The sequence below is a fragment of the Hydra vulgaris genome, chromosome 01 (genome assembly GCF_038396675.1).
Source record: "Hydra vulgaris chromosome 01, alternate assembly HydraT2T_AEP".
Lineage (NCBI taxonomy): Eukaryota > Metazoa > Cnidaria > Hydrozoa > Anthoathecata > Hydridae > Hydra > Hydra vulgaris.
Window position 1 is genome coordinate 25,882,501 of NC_088920.1, and position 16,793 is coordinate 25,899,293.

Consider the following 16,793-nt stretch of genomic DNA (forward strand, 5'->3'; position numbering starts at 1 on the left):
CATCTAAACTGTAAAAAAGAGACCCTTAAAAAAATAGACCTTTCTATGTAAAACATAGAAGACTGTAAAAAAGAGACTCTTAAAGAAAAATATCCTGCTTGATATGTAATTTTACATTCTTGTGATTTCATTCATTTGATCACTGCAAATGAAGAACAAAAGCAATTTTTGCTACGTTGTGCGCAAATTTTTGCTATGTGCAAGAGCCTAGAAATCTGTATGTAAACTGTAAAAAAGAGACCTTTAAAAAAAAATATCCTGCTTGATCTCTAATTTTATATTCTTTTAATAAATATTTTATAAAATATAAGTGTTTCAATTGATTTAGCTACATAATGAGAAGGGTTAAAAACAGCGATTTTTAAAACCTTCAGAGTTCTGTCGGCATGCGTTAATTTTGTTGTAGGAAGATAAAACTTTGTATTTAAGTAAGTCTATTATTGGTTACTTCAAATTTCTTTTTTTCAAAATTTGTCACGAAAAACGGTTATCGAAGTTACGCTGCAATTGGGAATTTTTTTAACTTATAAAAGTACATCTTTTTAATTAGTGTAAACTAACCTTTAACGTAATGTTAAAAAAATCTATATTAGAGACATATTTTAACTGCGTCTCATATCTAGATTTTGTTATTTGATCATTAAAAGAAAATATCTTGCTTTATCTGTAATTTTATATTCTTTTAATAAATATCTTATAAAATATGTTTCAATTGATTTAGCTACATAACAGGAAGGGTTAAAAACAGCAATTTTCAAAATCTTCAGAGATCTGTTGGCATGCATTGATGTTGTCGTACGAGAATAAAATTTTGGATTTAAGTATGTCTAGATAGTTTTAAAAGAAATAGGGGTATGCATTTTGAAAATCCCAAAAAAAATTTTGCTAATATAAGGGACACCCTAATATATATATATATATATATATATATATATATATATATATATATATATATATATATATATATATATATATATATATATATATATATATATATATATATATATATTACTGGGTTTTTCTTTTTTAAAAAAAACAGCCTGTTCTGAAATTGTAGCCAAGTATGAATCTAAAAAAAATAATACTAAAAGTAGTTATTTTTCTTATTTATAAGCAACTGTTATGTTTCCTATTTTGTATGGTCCAAATACCTTTATGAAAAACTTGAATCAAATTTAAAAAAAGTTTAATTTTTTTTAATTAACATGTGTTTTACATAACTATACCAAAATTAAACTTCATAGCCTTTCTGATCCTAAATAATATTTAAAAAATCGTAAACATGTAAATGAACAGTTTCAACAAATAAAATAAATTAATACTAGATTTTAGAACTTAATAAAATAACGCTAATTTTAAGTGCTAAATGCTAAAATTTCAAGTAAAAAAGTCTGAGAACAACAGACATTTGAAAAGTAAGTTTTATTATCTTTTAAATAAATAACCATGCTATGCTTGAATAAATTTGAGAAAAAACAAGAAAATGAATAAAAAAATAATGAATAAATTCATTTTCAAAATAAAAATTGTCAAATTTGTAAAAAAAAGTAATTACAATTAAATAAATTATGAATATATAACAAAAGAATAAGACATTTTTTTTTTTTTTTTGCATGCCAGCACTTTAAAAGATTCTGGCAGTTGTATGCTGTCGTAAAGCAGTGATAAGTCGACTTTTGTGTCGACATTGCCCAATGCCAACCTGAATTTCTCAGGCTGCTGAGCTGTATAAAACTATTGGGGTTCTAACTGGTATCACACCTTACACCACTAGCTTTCCTTGTTTAATTTTGTAGTAAATATATTTTTATAAAATTTTGTTTTATATTTTTTTTAGATGCATCATCATTTGATTTTACAAAATGTACTTTTGCAAATTGTTCAGCTGGAATGGTTTGGAAAGATTCTTCAGGATGTTCGCCATGCCCTTCAGGATTCACGTAAATGTTAAACAAAAGCATTTTTAAAATGTTTTTAAATAAGTGTTTTAAATTTACAAATATTTTTTTTTAGTTGCAAAGGATTATCTAATCCTGCACGTCCATGTCCTGCTGGTACATATAATCCATTAGTTTCAGCTGTTTTTGAAGACTCATGCATTGTTAGTAAATAAATTTGTATAAAGCTTTATAACAGTTTCAAACTCAAGAAAGTAAATGAATTAATTTAGCCTTATTATCATTATTTATAGAAGTTAAAAACTCACAGCTAGTTTAAAAGTGTGGAATTATTATCTTGCCCAACATTTCTAATAAAAAAATGTTGGTTAAATGAGAAAAATAGTCCTATTCTAAAAAGACAGGACTATTTTTCTTAATTTAAAAGACTGGATGAATTACCCATATAACTGAAATCAAAATGTTTTGTGTATTCTTGTTTTGGCAAAACCAAATGAAATTCCTCATATTATCTCTCAGATCAATTTTCTAGTTGTTGTCAATTATTTTTTTTAATAAAATTTGCACAATTCTTTGTCATTGTTTTAGGATTGTCCTGCAGGTTCATACAGTGGTGAAGGATCAATTTCCTGCACATATTGTCCTGCTGGATTCAAGTGTCTAGTTAACAATACTGTTGAATCGTGTGAACCTGGAACTTATTCTGCTCTTGCGCAAATGGATTGTAAACCCTGTCCTGATGGTTTTGTGTGTGAGAGCCCAGATTTGCCACCACAGGTATTCATTAATTTTTATTATTTGTTTATTTGCACAGATAATATACCAAGATTATTAATCTATTTAAAGTTTTTTTTTTAAAATAGGATATTAACTTAAAAACAGCTCTTGAGCCATGGTTTTCTTCGTTTTTTTTTTAAATTCAAGTTTAAAGTTCCATAAAAAATGTCAAGAATATCATATAAATATGATATAGTTAAATACATTAATAGGAAATTTGAATATATTCAAAAAGCTGAATTGTATATTTACAAAAGAAAATTTTTTTTTTAAAAAGTCAATTTTCTTTTTTTAAATTTGTAACAATATTGAAAAAATTTTCAGGGGATTTTTTTTCCTAAAAACTATTATTTGCCACCAGCTCAAGGTAATATTAAATTTTTGGCCTAAAATTGTTACTAAAATAGTAAAAAAAACTTATACATTTTTCACTTAATAACACAGTAAACTTTTTTATAGTTTGCACCTTGGGTTAAAAATTTTTTTTCTGAGGCGCTGGAAAGAAAATGGAAGGGCTCTAAGAAAGTTTTTTTTAAAAATAAATGCAACTTGAAAATGTTACTTAAATTCATACTGTTCATGACTACACTTTGATATTTACAAAAAAACATGTTGTGTAAATAGCAAGTTATAACTAGACACTTTTCAGATAAAATTGAATAGGTTTTTTTTACCTTGTTCTTTATACATAGGTATTGTCTGCCTTACTATGTTCTTTATACATAGGTACTACCTGGTAAATGCAAACCTTCAATCAATGTATGTACTGAAACCCTCCCTTTTTTCAATTTCAGTATAGCATTTTCAGTGATGTTTTGTGCACACCTAAATATGCAGTATATAAGTAAAGCACAATAAACAGATTGATTATATATTTTTTGAAAAAATTGCAGGCATAAAATATTTAAAAGTTATATTAATTTAAATTTATTTTTTATATTGATGTAAATTTATTTGATAATAAATTTTTTTGTTAATGTAAACCACTTTTTTAATACTTTCTAACTAAAAGTTATTTAATTTTTGAAGTTTTTTGATTACTTATGAAACTCTGTACATTACCCTGTACTTTACTTGGCACTGTACCTTGTAGTGTTCCTCATACTTTACTCTGTAAGTACTTTACACTATTGAGCTTGTTTTTAAATATTACATTTTTTTTTGTTTTTAAATATCTATTGTGAATAGTTGAAATACTTTTCTTATACTATATAGTATAAGAAAAGTATTTTTAAACTAATTCACTCCCAACAATGTTGCAAGCAACCGCTGCCCAACAATGTTGCAAGCAACCGCTGCCCAACAATGTTGCAAGCAACCGCTGCCCAACAACGTTGCAAGCAACCGCTGCCCAACAACGTTGCAAGCAACCGCTGCCCAACAATGTTGCAAGCAACCGCTGCCCAACAATGTTGCAAGCAACCACTGCCCAACAATGTTGCAAGTAACAACTATTTAAGGTGGGATTCACCAGAAAACAAAGAGTAATGTTAAAGAAAAAGAAAATGGTTGAAAAACTTAAAAAACTGTTTGAGTTGTATATTGAGATGGATAAAATTAGAGATTTGTAGAAGTATAATGGAATCGAGAGTAAGAAAATGGCAAGCATGATGATAAACCTTAGCAGATGCTAAATTTATAATGGATTGTATATATGGTTTCTATGAGAGGTCTATAGTGAATAATAATTTGAGAAGACATAAAATAGAGGACTGGATAAGATTATTGCCATTCATCAGTATTGGAATATCAACAGTATTGCAATGATTGTTTGAATAACTGAGTTTTGTTGAAGTTAAAATTCACAAGCTACTACAAACACCAGGCTGTTACAGAGGAGAGACCAGATTAAACGGACAGCCTGTTTTAAGCAATCAAAAAGTGATGGATTTTATAAGATAGGAGTATATAGTTGTGTTGTCAGTAAATAGAGCCAGTATAGATGTCAGGAAAATCATTAACAAAGATGAGAGACAATAAAGGATCAAGACTAGATCGAGGTACCTTATAAGTTGCTGGAAATGAAGAGGATAACTTGGCCTTCAAGGATAACTTCGGTTCTATGTTTAGAAAAAAATGATTTAATAATACTACAATCTCAAAGCAACCTTATAGAGAAGGCTAGCATGCCTGACTTTATCAAAAGCCTTAAATATGTCAAGAGCAATAGCTCTAGCCTAGCTACCACCACCTAATGCGCAATAGAAACTTTTAAGACCAGAGCTGCCACCACCACAATAGAAACTTTCTGTTATGTTAATAAGTCAGCTGTAGGATTAGACGAAGTAAGTTGTTAGACTAAAAATGGCAAGACTCATAAGACATTTGTTAACTTAAAACTCAAAGAACTTGCTATCAACTGTGAGAACACAGATTAGACAATCAAGGTGTTAGCCAGGAAAAAAATTTATAAAGCGTTTTGGCAATTTTGGCAATTTAGGTGCGACCTTAAAAAAAAAATGGTCACTGCATTCTAACATTTAAAAAAAAATTTAAGGCAACCTGTGGCTTGTGCTCATGGTTTTCGAACTCTATTTATACTATACAAATTAAGTTCCACATAAGTAAAAAAATTTGACATTTCTAGACACATAAATACCTTTAAAATAATTTTTTTTTGTGGGTTTATTTATATCTATAGTAGGAATATTTTTATATTTTATAAATTTTAAATTATAATTAGTAAACTACATTTTTTCATATTTAAATCGCTTCTCTTCTTTGTGTGATATAGTAAACAAAACAAAAATGAAAGAAAAGTTTTTGAATATTTAAGTTTTTAAATACTTTAGTATTTTAAAACTAGTTTTAAAATACTTGAAAAAATTTTTTTACATAGATATTTGTATCTTTGTTCATCTAATTCTAGTTAAAAGAACTTAAATCACATAAATCTAGTTAAAAGAACTTAAATCACATTTGATTTAAAAAGTGCTTATCACCAAATATCTCTCCTAGAAAGTGACAAATATTACACTGCCTTTGAGTCCAATGGACATCTTTTCCAATTTAAAATTATTCATTTTGGCCTCATTAATGCTGTCGCACAATTTCAAAGAATCATGGATAAGTTTATTCGAGAAAACAATTAGAAGACACCTTTGTATATCTAGATAACTTGCTTGTATGTATACAGGCTATTGATAAAAGTATACCAAACAGATGCCTTTGATTTTGCCATAGCTGCTTCCCTTAATCAGGCTAGAAGATCAGTTGCATTCTTTTCTTGCAAACTTTCACCTACTGAAAAAAAACATTCTTCTGTTGAGAAGGAAGCTTATGCTATTGTCAAATCACTTCGAAAATGGAAACACTACCTTGTTGGTTGGCATTTTACCCTAGTCACCAACGATTGCTGTCTCTTTCATGTTTTGCCATAACAAGAGTGAAAAAATTAGGAATGAGAAGGTTCTGAGATGGAGGGTAGAACTTTCTTCAAACAGCTATGATATAGTTTATTGCCCTGGACGTAAAACTTTTGTTGCTGATCCCCTCTATATATATTGTTGCTCTATGACTATAAACAAACCCTCTCTTAAGGAACTACATGAACCTCTTTGCCACCCCATAATTGATGAGTTTTCAAGGTTTCCCTTTGTATTTCCTTGTCATGATATCTCTACTTCAACCGTAATTAAATGTGTAACTCAACTTATCACTTTATTTGGTATGCCAGCTTATATATATTCAGATCGATGCACTTGTTTTATGTCTACAGAGCTGCGCAATTTTCTTAATTCTCAAGGTGTCAACCTGAGTAGAACTACTCCTTATAATCCTCAGGGCAATGGTCAGTGTGAAAGATACAATGGCATAATTTGAAAAGGAATTTCGCTTGCTCTCAAATCAAAGAATTTACCTACCATGAACTGGTAACATGTTTTACCTGATTTCCTTCATTTAATGCATTCCTTACTTTGCACTTCTACTAACGCTATACCTCACAAACAATTATTTGGATTCAGTCGACATTGCTTAAAAGACAGTCCTATATTGCTTAAAAGGCATGCTCGACACAGCAAATATGAACCTCTGGTTGAAGAAATTGAGCTTTTAGAGGCTAATAGTAAATATCTCATGTAAGAATGCCTGATGGACGTGAGACCACTGTTGCTACTAGACATCTTGCGCCAATGGCTGATATAATCAGTAATAATGACGGAAATAATAACTACAAAGATAACTCTAATGAGCTTGATACAATTTCTATTGAAGAATCAGTCCCTAGTTGTTCAGGAAGATCCCGGAATCCTCCTAAATATTTAAGTTGCTATATTTGAACTATTTGAACTTATTTACTTATTTTATTTTATTTGGTAGAATGTGCTGATTCTTCTTCTTATTATTATCCTTGTTGATTTTATTATGTGTGTACTAAAACTAGCCTGTTTGTATATTTTAGTTTACATATTATTATATGAAGAATAAAGTCTTCTATGTTGGCTTAGAATTAACTATAGACTATTAAATTCACTACACTACATTGTGCGTACTAAATGTTTTCTACTTGTAAAGTGTTAACTCCTTGAATCTGAGATTAGTTTTTTTTTTACTATGATCTTTTGAACCTTTAGAAATTTTAAACCAATTAGGAATTCCACATTATAGGCAGTGCCATCAGGCTGGTTATCACCTTGATAATAAGTAGTGGAGTCAGAGTGTTCTCCAGAGGTTATAAAGAATGAAACCACAAATGCCACATAATAGCAGGCAGGAAAATATGATTTAGTCAAACACTTATTAAATAGTTTAGAGAGTGCAAAGTGAGGTGAAGGAAACATTTTTCTAAGACTATGAAAGGAATGTTGTCTGGACCACAAGCATTAGAAAAGTTTAATTAAGAAAGGACTTAGCAACGGAAGCTGTAGTGATTTGGATGTCCAACAATGGGTTAACCTGTTTAACTGAAATGCCAGGAAGAGTATGACCATTCAATTCGAAGGCAAATAATTCTGCCTTATCTATAGAAGAAGTATTAATTTCATGTATTAGATATGGAATGTTAGACCTTTGTTAATGACGCTGTTGAAGATTTTCCATAAGTCTCTAAATCCTAACTTTTGAGATAAAATACATTTTATTTAGTAAATATTTAGTAAACTGAAAGTATTGGAAATTAGCATCAGACAGCACCTTTTTTCATTAATTTCTTGCAATAATAAAAAGACATTTGTTCTTAAGAGAGTGTGAAAAAGGTGATTATGATTAGAAATAGCAGCTGAACTTTAAATTGAGGAGAAATTTAGAGCTTTAGAGCTCGCAGGGTCAGTGGTGCTAGAGCCGAGCCATTTAGTGTGATGAGCATTAAATTCATATGAACATATAAGGTCATAAAAAACATAAAGTTAAATAAAATAATATGATTGTATGAGCAAGTATGGGCATATATATTAAAATGATAATGATAACCAAGTTTCATATTTTATATATTTTGTTTTAAAAAAAATGAAATGTGTTTTTAAAAAAAAAATATTTTTAAACCTTTTATAAACATGTTTTCTGTGTTAAGAAACAAGTTGAGTACAAACCAGGTTGGCTTCAAAAACTTTATCTCATAAACTCTATTTTTAGCTTTGAAGTAAATGCTCTTTTATTACACATCTTTGATTACACAGTGATTATTAACAAACCTAACAAAACAAAATTGCCTTTTTAAACTGAAGTGGCTCACTCAGCTTTGGGGAGGTTAATGATAAAAAAGTTTAATAATCTTTTTTATAGTTTGCGTTATAGTTTTAACTTGATTATGATGCTTAAGATGGCTTTTTGTTTTATTATGAATTTATTTAAACACATCACATAGAAATCATTTAAAAAAGTTGTATTACATCATAATAGTATAATTTTTAATACTATAATTTTTTTTCCATAGAAGTGTGCTCCAGGATATGTGGTTAATAATGAAAGTATTATTTGTGAACCATGTAGAGCTGGCACTTATTCATTTAATAACACCTGTATAGCATGTAGAAATGGTACTTATAGTTCTAAGGGATCAATAGTTTGTGCTACCTGCCCTGATGGACATAGGTAATATAACGACTAAAACAGATCTTTTGATGAATTAATTTATTTTCTTTTTTTGAAAATATATACTTTAATGAAGATAATTTTTAAAATATTAAAATTTTTTAAATAGTTGTGCTGATAAAATCAATCCTTTAAAATGCTTGAAAGGAACTTATGCTGCTAGTAATCAAATGACGTGTGAAGGTTGTCCATTAGGTCACAGTTGTGAAGTTGATGGATTAAGTTATCCAACACGATGCTCAAATGGAACTTATCAAAACAAAGTAAATAAAACTTCTTGTATTTTGTGCCCTGCTGACTATAGCTGTATAAACAATATTGAAGAACCTGTTAAATGTTCTAATGGAATGTACAGTTTATTGGGAATGGTTGAATGCTTGGTTTGTCCTGCAGGTTTTAGGTAAATTTTAAATGTATGTTTATTTTTATGTTACTTATGCGCATCTGCTTTAGCATATATGTACATGAATAGTTGCGCAGGACCTTTAGTCAACAAGGATCTTTATACAAGTTATTCATGTTTTTTAAGCTGTGATAAAATTAATGGAGTTCAAACAATATCAGCTTGTCAAATGGGTTGGTATTCTCCTGAAAGTGTTAATGAGTGTATTAATTGTACTAAAGGACATTTTTGTCCTTCCACTGGATTATCTACACCATACATGTGTCCTAGTGGGTGGTATGCAGATGATGTTGGTTTTCAGCAGTGCAGACCATGTCCTAAAGGTTAATCATAAATATTATTGTCTTTATGCTATTAAAACGTTAAATTATTTGTAAAAAGTATCAAGGCACATATAATGTTTTCAAAGTTTCAATTCAAAGTTTTTGATAAAGGTTTAACAAGATGATTAGTAAAATACAATTAATGATAAAAAAAAGTTCAAATAAAATTTAGGTCATGCTTGTTATACTGCAATAGATAGTCCTGTAGAATGTCAAGCTGGTTTTTATTCTGCATTTGTTGGTCAAACCAATTGTGTAGTAGTAAGATTTATCTTGTTTAAATTATATTTAATACAAAAAATAATTAATGTTTTATAATACTATTATTATTTGTTATTATTATAATAATTTGTATTTTATTTAAAAAATAGTTAATGATAAACATTAAAAATAATGTTTAACTTTTATCTATTATAAACATGTTTTTATTTCTAGTGTCCATCAGGTTTTTATTCGGTATCCAATGGAAGTGAACAATGTCTTTCTTGTCCAACAGGGCATAAATGTCTGTTTCCCGATAAACCACCACAGAAATGTGAAGAAGGCCAGGTTAGTTTAGTTAGGTTAGTTTAGAGAAGTTAGTTACCAGGTTAGTTACCAGGTTAGTTTTATATAAGATTATAAAATAAGTAATAGTTCAATAATTTGGATAAGTTAAAAATAAGTTTTAGTTATATATTAAGAAAAAAGTTTATAAAATAAATTGTCCAAATGTTGATCTATTTAATATTCATCTGTGTGTGGATTCCCCATTATCATTATATACCTGTACAATTTTGAATTTTTTCAAATAATAGGAGATAGTAAAATTTTTTTTATTTTCTTTGTAAACCAAGAAAAAATTTACAGAATAAAGTAGAGATTTTTCTTCAGTATTTCTTTCTCTGTTTTTAAATTCATTTTCTGTATTTCTCTCAGGAATGCAAAATCTTAAATTCGACTGTTTTGTAAGTCATAAAACTACTATTTATAGCACTCTGATATTTGATGTTCATACGCTGCAAAAATGTTATGAGACTTATGAACAACATTGGGAAAATAATACATTCAATAAATAAATACAAAATACATTAAGAAAAATTAATATAAAATGATGAACTTTTTAGTTAAAATTATAGCATTGATTAAATTATTGTAAATGCCAGGTGGATCTATAGGAACAGAACCACTATAAATATATTTTAATAATTAATAAAAATATTAAACCACTATAAATATATTAAACTTTTTAAACTGACCACATAGTTTAACAAATAAATGAAGGACCTTTTTTTTTAATTAAATGTTAATGAACTAAAAATCAGTAGCTCTAAAGACTATTTAACAATTCATCAATCCATCTAAATGGAATCTATAGTTTTAGAACTAAATATTTTAGGCTCAGAGTCTGGGAGTCTTGTCCAAAATTTTTTGTTAAGACTCTGAGTTCAAAATTGATAAGTTTCTGCACTCTTAAAGTTCTGATTTTTTCATCACAAAGTAAAAAAAAAACACTTTCAATATTTTTCATTTTTCATCACAAAGTAGTTAAGTCTTTCAATATTTTTGGAACTTCTCGACATCAATGAGAAAAAACTTTGATTAGGAATAAATAGTGACTTTCAAATCCAAAATTTTGAGACTTTACAAATCTGATAATAACTAGTTTGTTTGAAAATATCACTAAAAGTTTTTTATTTTACTTTGGTATTTTTCAGACAAAATGTTGTTACTATAATACAGATTCTTTAAAGTTTTTTTAGCTGTTTGTTTCGTTGTTGATGAAAATATGATTTATTTGTAATAAATTTGTTAACTGTAAAATAAGTATATATTTATATATATACTTTTGTATTTTTTCTGTCTGAGAAAGTTTAAAATATTTAATGAAAATTATTCTTGTAGATTTTGTAGATTCTTTGTTATTTTTTATTGCTTGATATATATACATTTTTTAATATAGTATCAAGACAAAGAGGCCCAATCAGTTTGTTTAACTGCAACAACAAATTCAGCAGTAGTTGATGCTTCAAAAGTGCCTATTCAATGCAGTGATAAGGTATTATACACATACAAGCATACATGTATGTGTATATATATACATATTTATATATATTTCATGTCATGTATAAAAATACCTTTTTATTTGTAATTGATAGTTATAACTTTATTTTTTTGAGAGTTTTATAATTATATACAAGTTTTATATGTTAATATATTTTAGCCTGGTTATTTTTCAAATGGTACAGCATGTATTTTATGTTATGAAGGTCATTTTTGCCCTTCATCTGTTATCAAACCCATGAGCTGTCCCTTAGGTACCTATGCTAACAGTAAAGGATCAGTCTTGTGTGAATTGTGTCCATCTGGATACCATTGCTTTAATGCTACTGAAGATCCTAAGCCATGCGATGAAGGCAGTTTTAGTACAGCTGGAAGTATTTTTTGTCAGGTTAGCGCTATTATTGTTATATGATATGTTTTCTTATAATTTTACATATCTACAATAGAGTTTTATTTTGGCACAATAATTTTTCCACCTAATCTCGATTTTTTTATAATTCTCTTCTTAAATGCAGGAGTTATGATAAAAATAAAGTTTTTTTTAATAGTCAATCTCATTTATAAGTAGACATGATCTGACAATACTCCTATTTGGCATTCAATATATGTGCATTTATTACAGACTGTTCTTGTTTCAGTATAATATCCTCAATGATGTTTTATTTTGTCCTAAACAAGCAGTAAAAAATTTTTTAGACTGGGTATGTACAAGGATATCTATTGAACAAAATATTACTATGTGATATCCTAACAAGAGTTTTCCCAGGATATAACAAGATAATTGCTACAAATCCCCTCACAAACACTTATAGCATGTGTACACTTATATGATTGCTAGGCTAATTGAATTGTATATATTGTTAGGTAATATGTTAGGTCACAATATATAGAGTGTTCTTGTAAGACTCATGAGTTATGTCCAATATAAGTATAGTGGACTCCCGATATCTCGAACCTCCAAGGGACCAAGAAAATAGTTCAAGTTAGCAAATGTTTTTGTTATTGGGACATTCTTTAACACAAACTTTTGTTGATAAGTAAAAACTATTTAAGTTATCAAAAGTTTTGATATCAAAGGTAAAAATAATAAATTATGTTTATTTAATTCTAATGTCACTCTGTCACAATTAGTTCTAATGTCACTCTGTCTTATAATTGAGGCTGCATTGAGCTTTGTTGAAAATCTTCACCACTAAGATTAAAGGGCATATAGTCATACAAAACTTGCAGTGCTTCCCAAATATCAGTATAATGGACAAACCGGATTGATTGAATTATCATCATCATTATCTTCTTTGTCATCAGCATCATGTTCATTTTGATTTACTTATTACAAACATAGGAAATTGATCAATTACTTTATTTGCTGCAGCCATCCCAGTAAGATGAATTTTACTTTGCTTTCCCCCTATACAAACCTCAGATCGAAGATTTAGTGACTTATTAGATTGCATACAAAAAATAATCCTAATTCATCTGCATTATAAACTTCATCAAGTTTCTACCTGAATAAAATTGTAAAGAGATTTGTATCACTCTCCACATACCATCTTGAAAGAAACATTTTATCTGTTTTTCCAATGATCAAGCTAACCATCAGACATTGAAATCCTTTGATATTAATCTTTTCAACAAGTTCTCTTGCTTTTGTTTTTAAAATTGATGCTGATCCTGCTACATTTCTACTCCTTACATTTAAAAGTCATTTAAAAACAAGATTATCTTAATTTGAATGTGTTTCTTCTTATTTCTCATATGTTTTGACTTCCCTTGTGTCTTCATAGATTTTAAAATATTTTATTTATTTTTGATTCATGTTGACAGTGTATTTTTTGGAATGCCATATTTCATAGCAATCTGAGACTTTGACGATCCTTCTCCAATTTCCCTTAAAGCAGTGTTCTTTTCTTTAATTGATTTTGTGTTAATTTTTCTCTTTACAACAACAGTAGCCATTGTAAAATGTAAACACAATACACAACTTTTATTATAATATTCCAATGCACGTTAGCATAGCTTATACTATAAACTAATCTAATATCAAAACTGTTAACATTGTTTACATTGCAATGCAAGACCTTCATCACAGTTTAAATAAATTTTTTCAAATCTTGATGGGAAACTTGGCTGAGCTTGAGGGAAAAAAGTTTAACGTAATTAAAGAAAAATAATAACTTTTACTAAGATTTTGTTTTGATTTTTCTTCTAAAGTTCAAGTTATTGGAAGAATATTAACCACGGGAACAGATATAATGGTTTAACTTAGCAAATGTTCGAGCTAATGGGGGTTCTTGTTATCGAGTGATTTTTATGAGAAAGTATTAGTGAAGGTTCAAGGAGAACTTGAAAGTACTTCGAGTTATCCAGGGTTCGAGATATTGGCAGTTCACTGTAGTTGTATATCTACTGATGATAGATTTAGTGAGAGTGTATGAAGCAGTAGATATGAGTTCTGCACCTCATATGTTTGCCTAATAAATTTTTTAATCATTTTCCTAGTAATATGACCACTTCCTTTAACTCTCTTGTAACCAGGATAAGTTAAAGATAGTTAAATTTGTAGCAAAATATATTTTGTTTTTGTGTACTATTAAATACTTTTATTGAACACCAACTATATAACTAAAGCAATTAATAAAATACGATTTATGACTAAATTTATGAAAATTTAATTCTAATCAAAGAAATTGTTATAAATATATTATATTAAAGTTATAATAAATAAATTATTTAATAAATAATAATTTACTAAATCAATTAAAACTTTGTCCTGACCAACAATATTATTACTAAGAAATTATTTTAGTATTTATATAATAAGATTTAAATAATAAAACATCAGCTTATGTTAACATAAGAACTTTTGAGTTACTTTCATTAAGTCAATGTTATAATTGCATTTACTACAATTCCTAATAAAAAAATGATTTTTCCATTTTTAAAATTTAAAGTCTGTTTCTCTATATATTCTACAAAACAAAATTCAGTAGTAAGTATATATATTTTAGATTTTTTTGATAATATTGGTATCTTTATTAGGCATGTCCACAAGGACATTACAGTACAAATGCATCATCATCATGTGTTCTTTGTCCAAGTGGTAGTATGTGCCCAATGGGTAAACCACCAATATTATGTAATGCAGGAACTTACAGCCCGCTTGGTGATGAAGTTTGTCATACATGTATTGCTAGTAAGAATTGATTTTGTAATTAATTTTATTCATTAATTTTTATTATAGCAACCCCTGGTGACAAAAATGTGGTGCAATCTTTAAGCAGTTAAAACTTATAGAGTTTATAAAATACCTAGCTTCACTTTCTTTGATGTTTTGTTTTTAAAGTGTTTTCTTTTGATAAAAGTTAGGTTTAGTTATATTAATTAATAAAATATTTATCACAAAATTAACAAAACATTTTGATAATGTAAAGTGGCTTATGCATTAATTTTAGGAAAAAAATTAGGATTTTTAAGTTAGAAGAATAGTCAATTTTTAAACTCCAAGGACTGAATTTTTTTCTTAATACAAATCATGCTACTCACATTTTAAAAGCTTCTGAACACCAGTAGCCACAAAAAAAAAAGAGATTTAAAGCCAGATTTCTCTTGGGACCTGGTGTATAGAACTGATTGCATCAACAAGCAATAATTAACTAAAAATTAACAAAAATTTTATACAACATGTGTTTATAAATAATCAAAAGAAAACTTAGGAGTTTTAAATTCTTCTAATCTATTCTGACAATTAAAAAAATATTTAAATAGATTGTTTCTTTTGACAGAAACAGAGTTAAATAGGGCTACTTTTGCAAAATCTTCTTCTATTTATATTCTATATTTCATATTATAATTTTACTTTTGACATGATATTATTGAAGGTTTATTATTATTTAGTATTATTATTTTTTGTTTAATATTTATTGTTGATTATTCTTTATTTTGTAAATTGAAAATTTTAATATTTTATCCATAATAAGTTCTTCTCAATTTTTAGACTCTTTCAGTGAAGCTGGATCTACATTTTGTATACCTTGTCCCATTGGTTTCTTATGTGTTAATCCTTCTGTTTTACCAATTCCATGTAGAAAAGGAACATTTTGGAGTAACACTGACGAGGCTTGTACTTTAAGTTATTATGAATTAGTTATTATAGAGAGCATTCAAGTAATGATAAAATAAACAAGTAAATAATAGTAATGATAAATTAAATAATTTTCCATTTCACCAAGTAATATACAAGTAGTAAAAATAGTAAAAAATAATTGAGACAAATAAAAAAATTTAGAGTAAAATTTCCAGAGGTGGAAAAAGTAAAAAAAATTGTACTCAAGTAAAAGTACTGTTACTTGAGTGAAATTTTACTCAAATACAAGTAAAAGTTACTGGTCGAAAATTAAATGCAAGTAAAAGTTACTGGTCGAAAATTAAATACAAGTAAAAGTTACTGGTCGAAAATTAAATACAAGTAAAAGTTACTGGTCGAAAAGTTTGCTCAAGTAAAAGTAAAAAGTAGCTGATTAAAAATTTACTCAGTAAAAGTTACTGCGTTACTTTTTTAACAGCCTATCAGATAACAAAGTTGTTGAATAAAAAAACAAAAATAATGTAGTCTATTCCTTTCTGTATAAATTTAAACTATAAACTTTTTGTTAAGTTTGAGAAGCAGTTGGTTTTCAAAGTTGGATAATTTTTTTCTTGCCTGCTTTGCAGTGAATAAGAGTCCAGCACTGCTGAATAAATGCTCACAGGCAGCAAAGGCAGGAAGACTAGTGTTCAGTTTAAGAGAAAGGTTTTTGATGCGTGGAAATGAGTTCAACAAATCCATTTTGTTAGAACTGCAAACAAGGTACCCATTAACCTCCCCTGCTCCTTGCGATCTTCTTGATTTCATTGATGAGAAGAAATCTTCATTTGATGAATGTTGCCCAACCTGCTCCACTCCGACCATCTGGTCAATGTGTTGTCTCACATAGACCAGACCTGTTTAAAAACAAAACAATACATATTATATTTTTAGCAATGTAAAGATTCATTTTACTGTACTTAAACAACAATGGGTGATTAGGTAGTAAAAAAGTAGACAAAACAGATTACACTATGACATAATAATTCTGGGTCTTGCATCATTCTACCAAAAATGTTTTTGGACACCATCCTGAATTGCTTTAATAAGGAGCAGACACATTTTGGAGGATGTCTCAATGCAGCTGAATTTTATTTGTAACTGAAAGATCACTGGTAGGAGCCATCCCATGTGTGTGTCGGTCTCAGACTGAAGAATGTCCATTACTTTAACAATAAGTTTCATACAAGCGCAAT

At 28.2% G+C, this 16,793-nt stretch overlaps 1 protein-coding gene across 2 annotated transcripts in view; it reads left to right on the plus strand.

Annotated features, from left to right (window-relative positions):
- The window catches only part of LOC100202447 (uncharacterized), a 180,970-nt gene that overhangs the window by 3,874 nt on the left and 160,303 nt on the right, over positions 1-16,793 (plus strand). For both annotated transcript variants that reach the window (XM_065787773.1, XM_065787772.1), the window contains exons 2-13: positions 1,838-1,940; positions 2,014-2,101; positions 2,487-2,675; positions 8,548-8,705; positions 8,815-9,105; positions 9,235-9,431; positions 9,604-9,692; positions 9,867-9,980; positions 11,374-11,469; positions 11,635-11,862; positions 14,514-14,667; positions 15,469-15,590. In XM_065787773.1, the coding sequence (XP_065643845.1) occupies positions 1,891-1,940; positions 2,014-2,101; positions 2,487-2,675; positions 8,548-8,705; positions 8,815-9,105; positions 9,235-9,431; positions 9,604-9,692; positions 9,867-9,980; positions 11,374-11,469; positions 11,635-11,862; positions 14,514-14,667; positions 15,469-15,590 (1,776 nt within the window). In that variant the 5' untranslated portion in view covers positions 1,838-1,890. The remainder of the gene's footprint in view (positions 1-1,837; positions 1,941-2,013; positions 2,102-2,486; positions 2,676-8,547; positions 8,706-8,814; positions 9,106-9,234; positions 9,432-9,603; positions 9,693-9,866; positions 9,981-11,373; positions 11,470-11,634; positions 11,863-14,513; positions 14,668-15,468; positions 15,591-16,793) is intronic.